The sequence below is a fragment of the Myotis daubentonii genome, chromosome 18 (genome assembly GCF_963259705.1).
Source record: "Myotis daubentonii chromosome 18, mMyoDau2.1, whole genome shotgun sequence".
Lineage (NCBI taxonomy): Eukaryota > Metazoa > Chordata > Mammalia > Chiroptera > Vespertilionidae > Myotis > Myotis daubentonii.
Genome location: NC_081857.1, coordinates 35,899,260 through 35,920,671, shown reverse-complemented (window position 1 = coordinate 35,920,671; position 21,412 = coordinate 35,899,260). Strand labels below are relative to the sequence as shown.

Here is a 21,412-nt window from a genome sequence, read left to right as displayed (position 1 = left end):
AGAATAAAGATACCCTTTATTTTCAATTTGAAAGATGTAACTATAACAGAACTAGCCTAATTTATGTAACAACCCAAACGTGCTTTTCTAGTAATTTACATTTTGATATCAAGATAGAAATATAAAGAAAAATTGAGAAGCATACCTGTTCTGATTTCTCATCAGAACTGCTAGGAGCTTCAGATGTATCTTTCACAAAATAATTATCCACAAGGTCTATCTGTCTGCATTCTTGGCGGCATACTGGGCACCGTATCACACCAACTACAATATAAAATAACATTAAGAAATATTTTTCAAAAAAAAGCAAGAAAAACTGTGCATGTTGCCCATATGAAAACTAGTCATTCAATATGTCACAGACAAGACCAAAGAAATGAGCATTAAGGGCTGAGTAAAATAAGCCACTGAATTATTCCACTGGGAAAAAATGATACCCTACTTAGGAAGAGAAAAACAATCATTAATATGCAAAAAGTTTAAAGGTGCATCTTTATTACAATATGTGTTTTCCAAAAGATATCCAAGTCCTACTCCTTGGAAAACCTGTCAGTGTCACTTATACAGCTGATTAAATTAAGGCTCTTGAGATGGAAATGCTGTCCTGGATTATTGGATGGGCCCTAAATGCCATCACAAGTGATCTTGTAAGAGGGAAGCAGAGGAAGATTAGATTATAAAAAAGAAGGCAACTGATAATGGAAGCTTTCGAGATGGAGCCACAAGCCACAAAATACAGGTAACTTCAATTGTGGCTAAAAAACACAAAGAAACAGACTCTTTCCTCAGAGCCACCAGAAAGAGCCAGAGCTGCTGACACAGACTCTGCAAGACACTCTGACTTCAGCCCAGTAAAACTGATTCAAACTTTTAGCCTCCAGACCAGTAAGAAAATAAAATGTGTTGTATTAAGGCCCCAAGTTTATGGCAATTTTGTTACAGCAGCAACTGAAATATACAATCTATCATCTTATAAATTCTGACTTAGTTCAGAACTACATGAATTCATGCTAGTGTGGTAAGAAAGATCATCTGTCCCTTAACCTGCTATCGCTCCAGCATCTGTAAAAACAGATAAACCTGCTTGAGGTAACATACAGATGTTAATGTTAACCATTAAAAAATAGCACCACAGTCAACACAACAAACTGATTACTACGTATCAGCCATAAATTTGAGGACATAGCATAAATGACACAATCCTTACTTTCAAGAGAGGGTTCCAAGACTATAGTATATAAATTTTACTTTTTACACCATGCAGAGATAAGGAGAGATGAAAACTACAAACAAGAAGAAAGCTAAATAACTGAATGAGAAAGCCCAGCATGTGTCAATCAGAAGTTCTAGAAGTTCATGAAGGAAAGGAGGCAGAGATGCTTTATCAAGAGATAATGACCAAGAATTTCAAAACTGAATAAATGAGTTCTCAAATCGCCATCCAATTCCTGAGCAGGATAATTAAAAATAAATCCACACCTAAACAAAGCAAAGATGGAGCAAAAACTCTTCATAACTGCTAATAGAAGAATACAATCAAGACTAACAACAGAACTACCTCATCAGTAAAAAAACAATGCCAAAAGATAGCAGGCAATCTTTTCAAAGCTTTTAGAGAAAATAACAGCCAACCTAGCAATCTATATCCTGATAAAACTATTACTCCAGTGTAAAAGGAAATTAACTTTTCAGACATATAACAGAACCATTGTTATAACTAATGAAGCATTAAGTTGGACCATATAAATCTGCCAATAGTAGACCACTTCAGACCTGCAAATACAGCAGTTTTATACAGTTCAACCTAATCTCATATATATATATACATATGTTTATGTATGTGTATGTGTGTGTGTGTGTGTGTGTGTGTGTGTGTTTGTGTATATATATAAAAATAAAAGGCTAAGTGACCAATGGTACATCCGTCCAACCGGTACATATGACGCGCACAGGCAATTTAAAAATAATAAACACTGACTCGCACATGCACAACACATATAAAGCTCTTGCTGGCGCATGTAAAAGGCTAAGTGACCGACCTGTCACTTCTATTATGAAGGGCGAATAGCAATATCAAAATACTTCTTCTAATTTATTTCCTTTCAATGTGCATGAATCCGTGCACTGGGCCACTAGTATTTAAGAATGTGGAAAAATATTTAGAGGCGAAATTTCAAAAATAATTAACAAAGGCATCAATAATAAATATGCATGAGCTAAAAGTAAATATATATATTAATTTTGGAAGTAGAAAATACATGAAATTAAAATATCAAACTACAATAATTTATTCTAATTCAATTTCAGCTTAAAAAAAAATTCTAACTACAATATGAAGAGGAAATTGAGATAAAAGGTTAATTAAAAATAAGGTAGCCTGGACCAGCTGGTGTTGCTCAGTGGTTGAGCAACAACTATATACTGGAAGTTTGCCAGTTTGATTCCCAGTCAGGGTACAAACCTGGGTTGTGGGTTCGATCCCCAGTTGGGACACATGGAAGGCAGCCAATCACATTGATGTTTTTCTCTCTCTCCCTTCCTCTCTCTAAGCATGTCCTTGGATGAGGTTTAAAAATAATCAATTAATTGATTTTAGAAAATAGGTAAAACCCTGCCTTAACAAAATAAGTGAGGCCCCAAAATTCAACTGCATAAAATAGAGAATTATTTTTTTATTATTATTATTTCCCCTCGTTAATTATAATTAATGAGGGGGAATAGGATCAAGGACAGTATCCTTCAGTACACCAATATTTATGACTTGAGCAGAAAAGGAGTTCTCTGTTGGAAAGTAAAATAATTGCATAAGCTTTCTTAGCCAGCCAAACTAAGACTAACATGAACTAAGACTGTAGTTTGATACCAGGCTGAAGCTGTTGTTCTAAGGAATTCCAGGAATCTCTTATTAGTTGGTGCCATTTTTCCCACTTGATTCATAAAAATTGGCTCAGAAGACCATTGGGACCTCTGCCACCCAGATCTCTTCTCTGATGTTTCCCAACCCAACCTTGCTCTACCCAGCACTTCTGCCCTCACTCCAGTAAGAATTTTAACCTGCCTGTTTGAGAATGAGGAGATAATCATGATCAAATTATATTTAAATCTGCATTAATACAAAGTTTTACTGTAAGACCCATCAGTACTTATTGAGAAATTTATATGTATTAGTTCACTGAGTCCTCAAACACCTCTTAAAGTAAGTTCAATTACTATCACCATTTCAAAGATGAGGAAATTACGGTTCAGAGCTCAAGTAACATTCTCAAGATCATATGGCAATGTAAACAGGAGTTGAGAGAAGGGCCAAGATCTGAAACCATGATGTCTGAATATATCCTTCCTCTTAAAACCCAGGCTAAACTAGCTCTCTAGTTAAAAGGCTGGTTCATTAGTCACAAAATAAGAGACTAAACTATATAGATATATGGAGGATAATTTAGAGGCAAAACCAAATGACTTCATGATGACTGTATGATGACGGTGTTAGTAATTCATGGACAATTACACAATTACTCAAAATGAGGGGAAAGTAATCTTAGCCAGAATGTAATAAGTTTTATATAGAATGTGTTTATAGTTCCAGAGGGAACCACCAGCATTGTAAGTAGTTCAATCTGAAGCAGTTATAATTAACTAGAGGGCCAGTGAATGAAATTCGTGCACCTGGTTGGGGGGTGGGGGGGATCCCACAGCCTGGCCTGCACCCTCTTGCAGTCCGGGAGCCATCAGTCGGACATCCCTAGAGTTGCCTCAGAGGCAGGAGAGGTTCCCACCACCACTGCTACACTCGCCAGATGTAAGCCTGACTTCTGACTGAGCGACGCTGCCCCTGTGGGAGCACACTGACCACCAGGGGGCAGCTCCAGCATTGAGTGTCTGCCTCCTGGTGGTCAGTGCATATCATAGCAACCAGTCGTTCCACTGTTTGGTTGATTTGCATATTAGCCTTTTATTATATAGGATGAGGAGGAGTAGGATCAAGGACAGTATCCTTCAGTACACCAATATTTATGACTTGAGCAGAAAAGGAGTTCTCAGATTTAAGAAACAGATTTCAAACATTTTTCAAATGCAAATCACAAGTACACTTTCCATCAAAAGCCAGTACACAAACACATAGGCAGAAAAATCTCAGACATCTTTCACAGCAATATTTTTGCTAATACATCTGCTTGGGCAAGGGAAACACGGGAAAAAAAATAAACAAGTGGGACTACATCAAACTAAAAAGCTTCTTCACATCAAGAGAAACCAGCATCAAAATAAAAAGGGAACCCACTGTATGGAAGAACATATTTGCCAATGATACATCCAATAAGGGGCTAATATCCAAAATGGGCAGACCTGAATAGACATTTCTCCAAAGAGGACATACAAATAGCCAAGAGACCTATTAAAAAATACTCAGTCACTAATCATCAGAGAAATGTAAATTAAAATCACAATAAGGCTTGAGAAGAGAAGCCGCCATACTGCGCGCTCCTGATCTGTTGAGTATCGCCCGAAATTCCCCACAACCTCAACCTTTCCCCTCCCTCCCGCCCCAGGCAGCCTTCAAGTGGAAATAGGGGTAGAAAAAGCAAGGATGAGAATCGGGGTTCTTCTGCCACAGCAGCACTTTTTCTTCCCTTTCTCAAGGCTCCCATCCCATGGGGTTGAAGGGCTTTGGAAATCCACTGGGCCCTCTTCATCCAACCCCCTGGTCCTGGTCTCCTGGTTTCACCCCAAGTGTCCTTCCTCATGGACCTCGGGCACCAGCCCAAGGCACCACGTGTCTGCCCGCCCTCCTGCCTGGGCCCTGGGACCAAGCAGCCTTCTGGGTGGGGTGGATGCCTCAGCCCACAGGCTCCTTGGAGTGGAGCTGGGATGCAAGGAATTTCTGAAGCCCTGACATTTGCCTTTTAAGGGGGTAGAAATAGAAGGGGGAGGGGGGTTAAAAAAAAAACCACAATAAGATATTACCTCACACCTGTCAGAATGGCTATCATCAGAAAAATCAGCAAACAACAAGTGCTGGCGAGGATGTGGAGAAAAGGGAATACTAGTTCACTGCTGGTGGGAATGCGTATTAGTGCAGCCACTATGGAAAACGTATGGAGTTTCCTCAAAAAATTAAAAATGGAATTTCCGTTTGACCCAGCAATCCCACTTCTGAGAACATATCCTAAAAACCCCTAAACACCAATCAGAAATAATATGTGCACCCCTTATTTACAATAGCTAAGATTTGGAAACAGCCTAAGAGCCCACCAATGGATGAATGAATAAAAAAAGCTGTAGGACATCTACACCATGTAATACTATGCAGCTGTGAAAAAGAGGGATCTCTTACTTTTGGCACATGGATGGACCTGGAGACTATTCTGCTAACTGAAATAAGCCACTCTGAGAAAGACAAATATCACATGATCTCACTTATTTGTGGAATCTAATGAACAAAATGAATTGACCAACAAAATAAGTCCTGAAGCATGGAGGCATGGCATACCTCGATGTGGGGGTGGAGGATGAAGACAGAGAAACAAAGTAACTTAAATGCACAGCCCATCAACACAGACAGTAAGGTGGTGAAGACAATGGGGGGACTGTCAACAATAAAAATATTTTTCAAATAATTTTAAAAAATAGATTTCAACGGAAACAGATATCTAGAAACAAAAATAGCTAAATAATTAAAATTTTAAGTATTAAAATGAAAGGAGACATGACAAAAATAAAAGTATAACAGAACTTTTTAGTACACTTTTTAAATGAGCTAAAAAAGAAAAAAAATGGGTAATACAATTTAAGAGCTATTTATATATTTCAAGAATAAAAAAACATATATTTTTTGGCATGTCTGTAGAATACTAAGAAAATGTAATGTTGTATTATGTTGCCAAAAACAGCATCCATCTGATACTCTCTCCATATGAAAAAGCCACATTTAGGTAAAATTTTACCACTGCCTTAATGGCCTTGATTGCTTAAAAATAATAATATAGATAGCCCTAGCCTGCATGCTCAGTGATTAGAGCATTAGCCCGTGGACAGAAGGGTAACGAGTTCAAATCTCCATCAAGGGCATGTACCTGGGTTGCAGGTTCGTTCCCTGGTCCCAGTTGGGACATGTGCGTGAGGCAACCAGTCAATGTATCTCTCTCATATCTCTCTTGATGTTTTTTTCTCTCTCTCCCCCCCTCCCCGCCCCTCTCTCCCCCCTACTCCTGCCTCTACCCCTTCCACCCTCTCTAAAAAAACAACAAAATCAATGAAAAAATATCCTCTGCTGAGGATTAACGAAACAAAACAAAAAAAAGAGGGTATTACCTGAGATATTTTTTATAAGCAATAACATGAAAAAGTTTTAACTTGGAGCTGATATTATTTTACAGATAAGGAACATAAAGTCGTAATAAGATTCAAATAAATTTGTCCATATCTGTTTGTCTTCATCTGTTATTAATTCAGATAGCTGACCTTGAAGCCATAAGACATAAACTGGGTATGGAAAACAGGGAAAGAATAAAACTATATCAATGTTAAAACAGCCTAAATTATAGCCAAAACCTTAAAAGCAAAATCAATCATAATAATATGCATGTGAGAAAGAGGGATCATCACCTTCAAACCAACATTAAGAGCAAAAGCAGATTTCAGCCATGACTAATTTCTCTTCTGAACCATATTTCCATGAACTTTTGATTATTATTTTAAAGATTTTTTTATTGATTTTGAGAGAGGAAGAGGTAGGGAGAGAGGGAACTATCTATATGAGAAGGAAACATTGATCAGCTGTCTCCTGCACGCCCTCCACCGGGTATCGAGCCTGCAACCCAGCAACCCGGGCACATGCCCAACCAGGAATTAAACCACTGGCAACCCCTTGATGCACAGAACAATGCCCAACCAACTGAGTCACGAGGGCCAGAGCTAATTTATTGTGAAGTCTTATACTATTCTCTAATAATGTGTCTTATCTCTTCAATGGCGTCAAGGTTCATTTAATATATTCATTTTATATACTCACAACACAAAAGTTGATACTCAACGCAAAGCAGAATTTCAAGTTTGCAGACAGACGACAGCTGAAATGCAGTGCTCTCTATTAATCATTCCCAATTGTTTAGACTCACTTTAGCCTCATAAACATAATAAAAGTTAAATGACTCTAAATATGCTACCCTCGTATCTGCTTTATTCCCAATAAAAAAAACACAGAGATCTTCTGAATGATATTAACATTTTGCATAAATATTTATGTGAGGATGAGTTTTTAAGCCATTCCTTACTAACAGAAAAGAAAGCTGTTTAACTTGAATATTAGCATTCTATTAATAAACTACAAATGGGATGACAGGCCAGATTGGTCTAAAATTCTGGCAGTCATTTGTGATGCTAAAAGGAATGTGGAAATTCTCATCCAAATCCATTGTGGACAACAGGTCAGACTGTACATACCATACTCCTTGAAACCTGTGCCTAGTACTACCCACCAAATTCAAATGTAGGGCATGGCATCAGAAGGCACCGTATTTTTGGCTTTGCAGGAAAAGACAAAATCAAAGATATTATATAGGTACTTGTATAAAAAAGAAACTTCCTGTTTTTATTCACGAAATTCAAAATCTATATATATATAAAGGCCTAATATGCAAAGTGTCCCCTTGAGAGTTCAACCAGTTCAATTGCTCGCTATGACTTGCGCTGACCACCAGGGGGCGGCACGGAATGAAGGAAGGCCCGCCCAGCAGTCAGCAGCCAGGGAAGGGAGGCCCCAGCCGTCCCTGATCGCCAGCCAGGCCTAGGGACCCTACCCATGGACGTATTTCATGTACTAGGCCTCTACTATAATAATAATCTAAATATTTTTGTAATACAAATTTATAATAAGAATTGCAAAATTCTTTGTAGGAGACATTTTACTTAACTGGGAGGATTTAATTAACTCACCAGCAGTGAAGAGCTGTTCCTTGCCTGGCTAACAAATAATCCACTCAGAAACTTACTTTGATTTCATTTTATCTTTAAGAAATTCTGCTGTGATATTATTCCATTTTAAAATTTCTAACTTCTCTGTCCACTGCTTTCCTTGAGTTGGGAGTATTATGACCAGTACTTAGTCTAGTGCTATCTACATGTTGTACTCTTTTAGCAGAGCTATAGGAAAAGTGTATAAGAAACACTTTGCCAACTAATTCAAAAAGAAAATAACCCCCACTCCACTGTGCCTTAAAAGTGTGACATGTGAAATCCATTTTTCTCAACTTGTTTCAAATGATAGGTATGCATTGATAATTAAAGTATTTTTGTAAGTGTCATGCTATAGCCATACATATATGCTTATTAAGTTATTACTACAACACTGCAATTTGTAGTACACCAAAAAGCAGTGCAAAGCAATGAGTACCACACAGTCTTTGTAACAACTACTCATTTTGCCATTGCAGCATGAAAGCAGTCATAGATAAATACATAAAGAAATGGACATAACTGTGTTCCAAAAATGTTATTTATGAACAGAAATTTTAATTTCATATAATTTTCACATCACAAAATATTCTTTTGATTATTTTCAACCATTTAAAAATATAAAAATCTGTGGGAAGAGCTCAGGAGATTTATCTCAGTGCAGTGGCGGATGCAATGGCATGAGCGCACTCCGCCTATACAAGCTTCCTCGGCACACCGGGAAGTGGCAGCGCCCGCCTGAGCAAGCCCCCTAGAGCCCCTACATAGTACCCTGATCTTTCCTACTATTGGCTGCCCTAAGGATTGTGTAAACTTCTGATTGGTCCAGAATGTTATATATGTTGCTGCACTTACACAATAAACTTAGATCTGCATCACTGAACCTGGTCTCCGGAGTCGGGCATGCTTCGTTAGGACTCCGTCGGCCTCACCCCCGCAGGAAGCCCTGCTTCAAAAATCATTCTTAGCACATGAGCCATATAGAATGAGAAAGCAAGCTAGATTTGGCCCATGGGCTCTGGTTTGCCAACCCTTGATCTAAAGTGAAGTCCAACAGCCCTGGCAAGTGTGACTCTGTTGGTTAAACATCATCCCATGTACTGAAAGGTCATTGGTTTGATTCCAGGTCAGGCACATACCCAGGCTGCGGGTTCAATCCCAGTCGGGTGCATGTGGGAGGCAAACAATCGATGTTTCTCTCTCACTCTCCTCTCCCTCCCCATCTCTCTAAAAGATCAATAAAACCATTAAAAAAAAAAAAAAAAGGGAAGTCCAACAATTAACAAACATAAAACCTCCAATCAGAGTTTTCTTGTCTCACTCAAGTAGGAAAAGTACAAGGGTTATCCACTCTTTGAGGAAGCCTCAAACCAAAAGGGACATAGAGATCAACATAAAAAGAAAAAAGATTATAAAATAAAGTCAATGGAGAGCATTATGCTAAGTAAAATAAGCCAGTCAGAGAAAGATAAATATCACAGGATCTCAGTCATATGTGGGATATAATGATCAACATAAACTGATGAACAGAAATAGATCCAGGGACAAATGGCAGGGGGTTGGGGTAGAGATCAACCAAGGACTTGTATGCATGCATATTAGCAATGGACACAGACACTGGGGCAGTGAGGGCTTGCTCTCGGGGGTGGAAGGGGGGGGGTCAATCGGGAAAAAGGAGACATATGTAAAACTTTAGAAAATAAAATAAAGAAAATAAAGTCAAGATCTTTCAGAATGTCAGTTGAATAAGAAAGCAAACAGAAGGAAAACATAAGAGAAAAGGTAGGAGAGAGTAAAAACCCAAGAGTGCCAACATCCAAAGTGCACCGGTTCCAAAAAGTATGTGTGTGGAGAGGTGATTGGGGAAGGGAGGGTATACTTATGAAAAAAATTTAAGTTTACAGTTTTGTTAGTAAAAGCAAAGATCACCAGACTAATAGAAAACAAACAGTGAACTATTAAAAACATTGAAAGGTAAAACAATAACTAGAGGCACATCACCAAATTTCAGAATAAGGATAAAGAGGTAATTAAAAGGAAAATTGTACAAAGGATTGTACAAAGGAGCAAAATCAGACTAGCACTGGCAACAGTGATTTCTTAAGAAACTGGAAGATATACCCTCAAAGTTCTGAGGAAAAAAATATTTTCAACCTAGAATTTCGTATTCAGTGACGCTTTTTATATTTTTAAGTATCTCTTTAACGCCTGGTCTAATAGAAGATGGCAACATGTGCTTTTGCATTGAATCTGTTGTGATGACTTATTTTATTTGAAGAATATGAAGAACACCTGGCCACCCTAGCCAGTCTGGTTCAGTGGACAGAGTGTCAGCCTGCTGACTGAAGGGTCTGGGTTTCAATTCCAGTCAAGGGCACATGTGCAGGTGGCGGCCCGATCCCCAGTAGGGGGCATGCGGGAGGCAGCCAATCAATGATTCCCTCTCATCAGTGATGTTTCTCATTGATGTTTCTCTCCCTTCCTCTCTGAAATCAATAAAAATGTTTTTTAAAAATGAAATAAAGCACGCCTGGCCTCTCACAGTTTTGTATTTTTTAAAAAGGGAGAGAGGCCTGGTCAGTGTGGCTCAGTGGATGAGAGGGTTGACCAATGAACCAGGAGGTCACAGTTCGATTTCGATTCCCACTCAGGGCACATAGCCAGTTGCAGGCTCAATCCCCAGTGGGGGGTGTGCGGGAGGCAGCCAATCAATGATTCTCTTTCATCAATGATGTTTCTATCTCTCTCTCCCTCTCCCTTTCTCTCTGAAATCAATAAAAATGTATTTTAAAGAAAAAAAAATTTTAAAAAGGAAGCCCTGGCCTTTTCAAATATGTGGCTACTTACTCTTCTTTGATATAATACAAAAAATATAAAAAGTGTACAGCATTTATTTCTTAATGTCTGCCTCAAGCTGGAACTTCAAACCATACTGATGCACTTTTACTACTCTCTTATATTAAAACCTATTGGTGTATTTTAAACTTTGAAATCTTTTTTCTATGGATGATTTTGTAACATCATGCATTGGTCATTTGTGGAAAATATTAATTCACTATGTGGATTTACAAATGTTGACACTTCATTGCACAATATCCTAGAAAAAAAAGTGCTAATATCACTACCAATTTCATCAAAAATGGCTTTTTTTAAATATTCACATTCTTTATTATTTTTTGTTGTCAATCCTCACCTGAGGATATTTTTCCACTGATATTTTTAGAGAGAGTGGAAGGGAGGGGGCGAGACAGAGTGAGAGAAACATCAATGTGAGACAGACACACTGACTGGTCTCCTACAGGGACCTCAACCAGGGCTGGGGATCTAGCCTGCAATAGAGGTACATGCCCTCAACTGGAATCAAACCCAGGACCTTTCAGTACGAGGGCTGACCTCTACCCACTGAGCCAAACCAGCTAGGTCAAAAATGCCTTTAAATATTGAGAATCTGTCAAGCTCATGGTAGCAGATTAAGTTTCCCAAAATTCTAATTTTTATTTAAAAGCTCTATATCTTCCTCTTAAAAAAAAAAAATGGGGGGTGGGGGGGCCTTGTCCGGGCAGCTCAGTTGGTTAGAGCATTGTCACAATGTGCCAAGATTTCCGGATCGAACCCCAGTCAGGGCACATACAAGAAGCAACCAATGAATGCATAAATAAGTAGAACAACAAACTGATGTTTATCTCTCTCTCTCATCAATAAAATAATTTTAAGGAAAAAAAAAAAGGAATAGTCAGAAAAAGCCTTTCTTAGGAAGCAACATTTGAAGTGAGGAGCCCTTCACTCAAGAACACTGGTTCTCAAACTTGGTGTGCATCAAAATCACCTGAAGACTTGTTAAAACAGACTGCTGATCAGAAGGTCTGTAGTGGGCACAAAATTTGCATTCCTAACAAGTTCACACATGATGCTGATGCTGCTGGTCCAAAAGCTATACAGTACTTGGAGGCAGAGATCTACAAGGAACAGCTACAGGGTGTGAATGACCGGTGTGTTAGAGGAACAGAAAAAACGTCAGTTAGGAGGGAGGGTAATGTACTTGTCATCATTTCAGAAACACTTAAAATGGTGAATTAAAACTACCAGCTATGGCTTCCCAGGCCAGAGACGGAATCATAGGTTGTTCAACACTACCTTGCATCTGCAAGGCATTTCAGTTTATAAAAACATTTTCATATTTATTATTTAACTTGACTCAGTGAGATATAAGTGAAGAACTATTAGCTACAGTGTAGAGATAGACTGAAGGACAAAAACATGAACCTGAGGGAACCAGAAAACAAGTAGCAGAACTATGTTGCCTGACTCCAAATCCAGTGTTCCTTCCAGAACAGCATGCTGGCTTTTTTAAAAAGCAAAGCAAAGATACAGGAGTTAATACTAACAAATTATTTTCTAAACTAAAGGCCCGGTGCACAAAAATTTGTGCACTCGGGGGTAGGGGGTCCCTCAGCCCAGCCTGTGCCCTCTCGCAGTCCAGGACCCCTCAGGGGTGACCACTTGCTGGCTTAGGCCTGCTCCCCGGGGGATTGGGCCTAAGATGGCAATCAGACATCCCTCTGGCAGCCCGGCAGCCCTCGGGGGATGTCCATTTGCCAGCGGGGAGCAGACCTAAGCTGCAGTCAAACATCCTTAGTGCTGCTGAGGAGGCAGGAGAGGATCCCACCACCACCGCTGTACTGGCAGCCATCAGCCTGGCTTGTGACTGAGCAGAGCTCCTCCCATGTGAGAGCGCCCTGACCACCAGAGGCCAGCTCCTGCATTGAGCGTCTGCCCCCTGGTGGTCAGTGTGTGTCATAGTGACCAGTCATTCCCAGTCCTTCTACTATTAGGGTCAGTTTGCATATTACCCTTTTACTATATAGGATAGAGGCCTGGTGCACGGGTGGGGGCCAGCTCGTTTGCCCTGAAGGGTGTCCCGGATCAGGGTGGGGGTCCTGCTTGGGTGCCTGGCCAGCCTGGGTGAGGGGCTGATGGCTGTTTGCAGCTGGTCACACCCCCTTCAGGGTGGGGGTCCTCACTGGGGTGCCTGGTCAGTCTGGGTGAGGGGCTGAGGGCCGTTTTCAGGCTGGCAGGCGACTGAAGCTCCCAACCTCTCCTTTTTTTTCTTTTCTTTTTTTTTATTCTGAGATTTATTTACCTTCTATGGCTGTCACTGGAACTGAGAGCCGACTTTAGCCCTGAGGCTCGGCTCCAGCTCTGAGACCTCGGTTGCTGAAAGCAGGTATCTGGTTTGTTTGGCTTCTATAATTGAAACATTGTTGCCATCACTGCCGCTCTGAGGCCGAAGCTGGCTGAAAGCAGGTTTCTGGAGCTTGTTTAGCTTCTATAATTGCAACATTGTTTCTTAGAGTGCAGCTCAGAGGCCTGCAGCGGCAGGCGGGGAACGTTGGCTTCCTCCATCACTGGAGCAAGCAAGCCTCCTGTTCGCTTCAGCTGCCTGGCTGCCGGCCGCCATCTTGGTTGGCAGTTAGTTTGCATATCGCCTTGATTAGCCAATGGGAAGCGTAGCCAGGTTACGGTTAATTACCATGTTTATCTATTATTAGATAGAATAGGATTCCATAACTAAAAACATGGTGGCTTCCAGACTTCATTTGTTTTAGATACTGGTTAGAAAGCAACATCTCCTTAAGATTAACAGTATTTAGTCCCATCTACTTCTTTCTACCAGTTCAAAAACAAAGCATGTAGAAATGAAGAGGGAATTTACAGACTATTATTCTCTTGCCTGCATATATATCAGAGAGCTAACTCCATTACTTCAGTCCCTTAGCCACAGCAAACACAATTTCCATCCTGTGCTCCTTCTAAATCTCCCACACAATCCAGGTTCCCACAAGAACACTGAATCCCACTTCTTCCTATACTCAGGGCGCCATGAGCAGCAGTTACTTACACAACCATTACCCACCTTCTATACATCCATTACCATTTAGTATCTTCTCCATCAATCAAATCTTTATCTTTTGTTTTTGTCTTGTTAACCTCACCTGAGGATATTATTTTTCCCCACTGATTTTTAGAAAAGAGTGAAAGAGTCCAGCAGGCACTGCTCAGTGGTTGAGTGTCACAACTGTTCGCTTCCAGGTCAGGGCACTTGCCCGGGTTGCCGGCTCAATCCCCAGCGTGGGGCATGCAGGAGGCAGCCGACCAAAGATTATCTGTCATTGATGTTTCTCTCTCCCTTCCTCTCTGAAATCAATAAAAATGTTTAAAAAAAAAAAGTGGGAGGGACGGAGGGAGGGGCATTGATGTGAAAGAGACACATCGATAGGTTGCCTCCTGCACACCTGGACCAGGGCTAGGATCAGGCCTGCAACCCATGTGGATGCCTTTGACCAGGAATCAAACCCAGACCCTCAGGTCCCTGGGCCAATGCTCTAACCCTTATTCTTTTCTTTTTCTTTTCTTTTTTTAAAATATATTTCATTGATTTTTTTCTACAGAGAGGAAGGGAGAGGGACAGAGTTAGAAACATCGATGAGAGAGAAACATCAACCAGCTGCCTCCCGCACACCTCCGACTGGGGATGTGCCCACAACCAAGGCACATGTCCTTGACCGGAATCGAACCTGGGACTCTCGATTTCACAGGCCGACGCTCTATCCACTGAGCCAAACCGGCCAGGGCTAACCCTTATTCTTAACATTCTTACCTGAATGTCTACATACTTCAAACCCAAAATATTCAAAACTAAAATTATATCCTCCCTCCACCACACAAACACATCCTGCTCTGTGCCTGAATTCTTTTCTTTTTATGTTTTGATTGATTTGAGAGAGAGAAACACTGATGTGAGAAACATACATTGGCTGCCAGGGATTGAGCCTGAAACCTGGGCATGTGCCCTCAGGAATCGAATCAGTGACCTCTTTGGTGCATGTGACAATACTAAATCAACTGAGCAACACTGGCCAGGGCCTGAATTCTTTTATTTGCTATTAGCACTGTTTCCATCTCCATTTCCATGGCTATTCACAATTATTAGTTACTACTAATAATAAACTAGCTGCCATTTCATTAATAACTACCATGTAGTAGTACTAGTCACTGTACACACTTCATTCTAAAAATAACCCTATGAGGTAGGTAATTCTGTCCTTGTTTCACAAATGAGAAAACTTAGGCTAAGAAAAATTATTCTCTCCATGTCACAAGTAGGAAGTGACAAAGTAAACATCCAAACTCAAATATATCTCCCCAAAGTCCATACCTTTGCCCCATAGCAAACTGCTTATTTCTTTGATCCCTGATATCAGCCCTCTATTACTCATGCCAAATCTGTCACCCAGATTACTTCAAGATTCTCCTAACTGGTCCTGCCCTCCAGCCTTGCCTTCCCTTACCCTTCAACGTGCCAAATGACCTTTCTGGATCACAAATGTGATCCTTTTATCCTCTTGACATAAAAGTCCTTCAGGAACCCCCTTTAGTCTACACTGTACAGGTACACCCTACAGAATGCATCCCAAACCCAGAGCAGGTCCACAATGCCTTACCTGCAGTTCCAAAACTCAAAAGCTTCGTAAAATTTTAAATATTTTTCATAAATTTGCAGCAAAACCCACCCTGAATTGTGGAAGGCTACTTATTGTCTATCCCATTAGTGTGATACTTATGTGTTTCAGTACATAAATATTAACATGTTCGATAATGTGTTAACCCTCGCCCCCCTGGAGTATTAAAGACCTTACCAGGAAGAAGAAAATTTCCAAACTATTCTGAAGTCTAAAACACACCTGGTCCCAAGGGTTTCAGAGAAGACAGGAGTGGGGAACATCCAGCCTCCCGCTGTATGCCCCTGAAATCACTTGGTCTGAGCCTGCCACGGCGTTAGGGGTGCGTTAATTAAATGTTTGATCAGCTACAGCAAGCTAATGTTTAAGTTGATAATTCCGTATGGCCCTCCAATGATGTTATAAATATCCCAATGGCCCTCAGCAGAAAAAAAGGTTCCCCACCGCTGAGATAAGGGATTACCCACACCCCTCACCTAATCAGCCCACGAATCCAAATTTCCACCAATCACGTTACACATCCGTGCAGCAAAGGGCTGTGTAAGGTGCCCTGTGAGCTACTCACCTTTCACGAAAGCGCTCAGGGTTCTCTTTTCAGTGAAGTTTCCCCGACATCCTAGTCTAGATGGTGCCACAACCCTGCGGCAGGTACCCACCTCTACCGCTATCGGCTTTCTGTTTCCCGTGAGGCTGTGAATGAGCTCCACACTGAGTATTCTACTCAATCCTACAGTGTCTGCAGCACTAGGGGCTCATTAATGCACAATGAGCTGAAATGCATGCCCAGCTCCCCCCAATTCCCTCCAGAGCTCTTTTCTCCTTCACCCCCAAACCTTAGTATTTTTCCCCGAGCCACGCAGGCCCCTCGGAGCCGTTCTCCTTCCCAATGTCATCTTAAAATTACTTTCTACCAGGCGCCTTCTCCTCACCCCAAACTCTCCCGTGCCCTTTATCCTCCCTTCAACCCCTAGTCCGTTCCCCTAGTCCTGAACAGGTCGAGTCCTCTCCCACGGAGACACTTCATCCTCGGCCCTCCTCGCTTACCTGCTCCCTCCACGCTCTCCCGGCCCCCGGCCTCCGCACCGGCCCCTTCCCAGACGCGCTGCCCCTTCCCTCTCCCAGTCCGGGTCCACCTGCTCCCGAACCCGCGCCCGGCCCGCATCCGCACATCACAAACCTCCCCAGGAACGGGGTCCCCTCCCCCAGCCCCCCGCGGCGGGCACCCCTCCCTCCGCCCTCCCCGCATCTCTGGGGTCCAGCTCCCCTGGAAACCGCTCCGAAAGCCGCGCCTTTCACCTTAGCACCCTCGGGACCGCGCCGCCCCGAGCAGCCCCGACCCCGCAATCCCCCGGCGGCCCAGACCCCGGGCAAGGAGGGCCCCGCTCACCCTGCTGAATGTCGCCGTTGCTGCCCCCCGGGATGGGCACGTTGAGCTGGCGCTCGGGCTCCGGCAGGCAGCGCAGGCAGAAGGAGTGCAGACAGGGCAGCAGCTTGGGCTCCGCCTCTCGCCGGCTCTGCAGGCTCTGCTGACACACGGCGCAGGTGTCCAGGAGCGAGGCTGGCGGTCCCAGGGGCGGCCCCGCCGAAGGACCCGGAGCTGGGGCCGCGGCAGGAGCGGGGGCCGGCGTCGATGCCGCGCCCCCGGGAACGCCAGGGCCCGCGGAGGCGGCCGGGGCGGAGGCGGCCGGGGGTCGATCCGGAGGCCGCGGCCACCCCCCCGTCGTCGGGCCCCGCCGCGCCGCTCTCCGCGTCGGCCCTGCCGCCTTCCTCCTCCTCCTCCTCCACCAGCACCGCGGCGAGAGGCGGCTCCGCCTCCTGCGCCGCGGGCCCGACGGCCCCGGCAGTTACCGGCGCGCTGCCGCTGCCCCCGCCGCCGCTCTCGGCTTCGCCGCCGCCTTTGTTTTCCGCCATGTTTTCCTCTTTGAACCCGCCGGACCGCCCCGCGCCGCCCGCCGCCCGCGCCGCCGCCGCCCCCAGCCCCAGCCGCAGCCGCAGCGAGAACGGCCGCCGAGAGCGAGCAGGCGAACGAACGGACGGGAGCGCGCGCGCACGCGGCGCCCCCGCCCTCGCGTCGCGCGGCTGAGCAGGGGCGGGGCACGCGCACGCACGCAGGACGTCCCCGAGGGGGCGGGGACTCGGGGCGCGGACTCGGGGCGCGGGCGCGGGCCCTGCCTCGCCGCCCCTCCAGGCCTGGCGTCCGCGCCGCCGCGGTGCACCTCGGTTCTGGAGCCGGAGGCCAGGGCGCAGCACCGCCTCTGGCGAGTGGTTGTGCGCTCCGGCGCGGGGGCGGGGGCGGGGGCGGGGGCGGCGGGGGGAAGAGTGGGAAAGGCTGGAGGGTGGGAGGCAGGGCTGGTTCCTGCCCAGCGTGCGTCTCCCGGGCGGCGCGGTCCCCACCGGTGGGCGCGTCTCCGCGGAGACCTCACCGGCACGGTCGGGCGCCCGGGCCTCGGGGCTCCAGGGTGCGCACCCCCTGGGTCTCTATCGGGCCGCATTCCTTTGGGTGGTTGTGCCTCGGAGGCGCAGTAAAAGGGCTTCATTTCTTTTTTTTTTCTTTTTTTTTTAACTGGGGGGCCTGCCCCGAAATAGACGGGAAAGACCCGGTGAGGAAGACACTCCTGGGCGGCTGTGTTTAGCTGCTGAAGGCGTTGGATTCTCAGACGTGGCTTCGTATCAGAAAACTCATCAGCTGGGGGCTCTTGCAAAGCCGAGATAGCGAGACCACACCCAGGACCGCGTCCGGAAGTGGGGCGGGTGGAGGATGTGGAGGAGGCGCTGGGGTCGGGGCGCCGGGCGTCGGTTGGGGAGTCGCCTCTCGGACCAGCGTGAGGCCCCGGAGCCCCACTCGGCGTCCGGCGCGCGTGGGGCGGGGGAGGCCCTGACGGTGCCGGCCACGGGCGCCTTCCGCAGGGGCTGTCTTTATTTGAGAACACGTGGACTGGGGGGCGGGGAGGGGGATATCAAGCCTTAAAGGCGGCCACCTGGAAACATTGTAACATTTTTATGTGTTCAGAACGTACTGACCTCCTCCATGTATCGGGCCGCGTTTCAGAGCCTCTCGGCGTTACAGCAGAGAGCAAAAGCGGCCCTTGCCTTCAAGGAGCTTGCGATCGGATGAAGAAAAGAATGGAGAGAAAATGGGGTCACTATTGTCAAGCCGCTAAATTACTAAAAATCAAGTAGGTTGAGGTATGAGGAAACAATTCTATTCTTGTTTGAACTAGCCTAGGAACTTAAACTTTAAACCAGGGGTCCTCAAACTTTTTAAACAGGGGGCCAGTTCACTGTCCCTCAGACGGTTGGAGGGCCGGACTATAGTTTAAAAAAAAAAAACTATGAACACATTCCTATGCACACTGCACATATCTTATTTTGAAGTAAAAATACAAAACGGGAACAAATACAATATTTGTATTTGCATGTGGCCGGCGGGCCGTAGTTTGAGGACCCCTGGTTTAAACTTTCCAGCCCCCTCCCCCCCCAATAAATAAATGAACTGTCCAGTCTTGCAGCAATGCCTGGACATTCAGCAGACCTCCAGATAACCCTCTTATTACCCCCGGCAGGAGTCACCAATTTGGACCACCTGACATCTGACTGCTAACTATCTTGGACCAATCTTAGGGCTAAGAATGCAGGACTAATTATGCTCAAGAATGCTTCTTACTATAAGAACTCTTTTCTTTCTTCTTATGGGTTTTTTACTTAGTTGTATTTCCAGTTTGCAAACCTTAAGACCCTTGAATAAATCATTTATTTCTAATCAAAGCCTCCAAACTCTTTTTGAGTTTGTTCAACACTAATAGAGGAAAGTTGGGAATAAATTTCTGATGATAATTCTAATTATGGGCAAGTCCTTCCATTTAGATTCTTTAACAGGGAGATCAAGTTTCTCTTGAAGGTTCAAGAGACTTGATTGCTTTTAGCTCAAAATAATCCTCATGCCAAAGTGGCACATCTTGGGGAGACCTGTCCTGAACCCCTTTATTCACGGTATCTAGAGGGTGGAAACAACTCAAGTGTCCATTGATTGATGAATAGATAAACAAAATGTGGTATGCTTATCCAGCCTTAAGAAAGGATATTCTGACCCATGCAACAAAATGGATGAAACTTCTAGACATTATGCTAAATTAAATAAGCCAGGCACAAAAGGACAGGTATATGTTTCTACTCACATGAAGTACTCAAAGGAATCAAATTCATAGAGACAAAAAATAGAATGGTGTTTGCCAGGAGCTGGGGGAAGGAGAAAATGGAGAGTTATTGTTTAATGGGTACGGAATTTCATTTAGGAAGGATGAAAGTTTGGGAGATGCATGGTGGTAATGGTTGCACAACAATGGGAATGTATATTAATGCTACTGAACTGTACACTTAAAAATGGTTTAAAAAAATAGTTTAAATGGCCCTGCTGGTGTGGCTCCATGGTTGGGAATCAATCTGTAAACCAGGAGGTCACGGTTCGATTCCTGGTCAGGGCACATGTCCAGCTTGTGGGCTCGATTCCCAGTGTGGGGTGTGCAGGAGGCAGCCAATCAATGATTCTCTCTCATCATTGATGTTTCGTACTCTCTCACCCTCTCCCTTCATCTCTCTTTTTAAAAAAATCAATGAAAACATTTAAAAATAAGTAAAAGTTTACCTAGATCCATCCTATATAATAAAAGACTAATATGCAAATCAACTGAATGGTGGAATGACTGGTCACTATGATGTGCACTGACCACCAGGGGGCAGACACTCAATGCAGGGGCTGGCCCCTCATGGTCAGTGCACTCCCACAGGGGGAGCGCCACTCAGCCACAAGCCAGGCCCACAGCTGGCACCTCTCCCGTCTCCGTGGCAGTGCTAAGGATGTCCGACTGTGGGCCTAAGCTGTCAGACATCCCCTAAGGGCTCCCGTACTGCAAGAGGGCGCAGGCCAGGCTGAGCGAGCCACCCCCCAAGTGCACAAATTTTGTGCACAGGGCCTCTAGTATTTTTATAATGTTGTCTGGGTGTTGAAAGAAACAGCTTGTAAAATCCACAGCATTTATGAATTACATTTAGTTAATAAATGTAAAAGTTTTATGTTCACATTATATATAGGTATTTTCGAATATATTTATATGTAAGTCTTGGACATTTTTTGGCAAATTTCTAGAGGATTTTATCCTCTTATAAAACAAATACTTTATAATGGAGACTCCTGGAAGACACCACATGTTCAAGGTTAACATCACCAGTAAGTTATAAAAGCATCATGTTGTATCCCATGCTATGATGCAGTCAGAAGGATGTATCACCCTGTAATATCCTTTCCAATAATGCAGAGCCTCAATCTAATCATGAGACAACATCAGACAGTTGTGAATGACTGACCCAGCTGCCAGGCAGCCTATAAAATAACTGACCAGTATTCTTCAAAAGTGTCTAGGTCTACTTTGTAGTTACTAAATATCTTGCGTGTTCATTATTTTTTAAATTATTTTTTACTTTTCAATTACAGTTGACATACAACATCATTTTTGAGTAATCTATCTTTCCCCACTGACTTTTAAAAAGATTTTTTTAATACATTCTAAATTTTATGTACATCTAAGTTTTTTTTTTCTGCTTTCAATTTTTTCCTTTGATCTGATTTAGGTCCTGGGCTAGTGCCAATATGTGTGAAATATTATGGCTTTATAAGATTTATTATCTGGTTATTTGGTATAGCTAACCACCTGTTCTCATCTTTATCAAATGTTACCTGGCTCTCCTCACACCCTTATTCTTCTATAAACTACAAAATCAATTCAGTAATTCCAACCAAATAAGCAAACACAAAGCAATTGGTATTTGGGTTTGGAACTATATTGAAATTACAGATTGATTTTGTTAAAAATTCGTATGTTAATAATAGATTTTAGTCTTCCTAGCCTAATTTTTTTTTAAATTTTATTCAATTATTTTTTAAAAAT

The 21,412-nt window shown here is 43.6% G+C and overlaps 1 protein-coding gene across 1 annotated transcript in view; it reads right to left on the bottom strand.

Moving 5' to 3' along the window:
• Nucleotides 1-17,505, bottom strand: part of TRIM33 (tripartite motif containing 33) — a 65,367-nt gene extending 47,862 nt beyond the window's left edge. Inside the window, 3 exon segments of the mRNA XM_059673856.1 lie at nucleotides 146-264; nucleotides 16,858-17,159; nucleotides 17,161-17,505. Coding sequence (XP_059529839.1) covers nucleotides 146-264; nucleotides 16,858-17,159; nucleotides 17,161-17,381 — 642 coding nt within the window. The 5' untranslated portion in view covers nucleotides 17,382-17,505.
• Nucleotides 17,506-21,412: the final 3,907 nt, after the last annotated feature.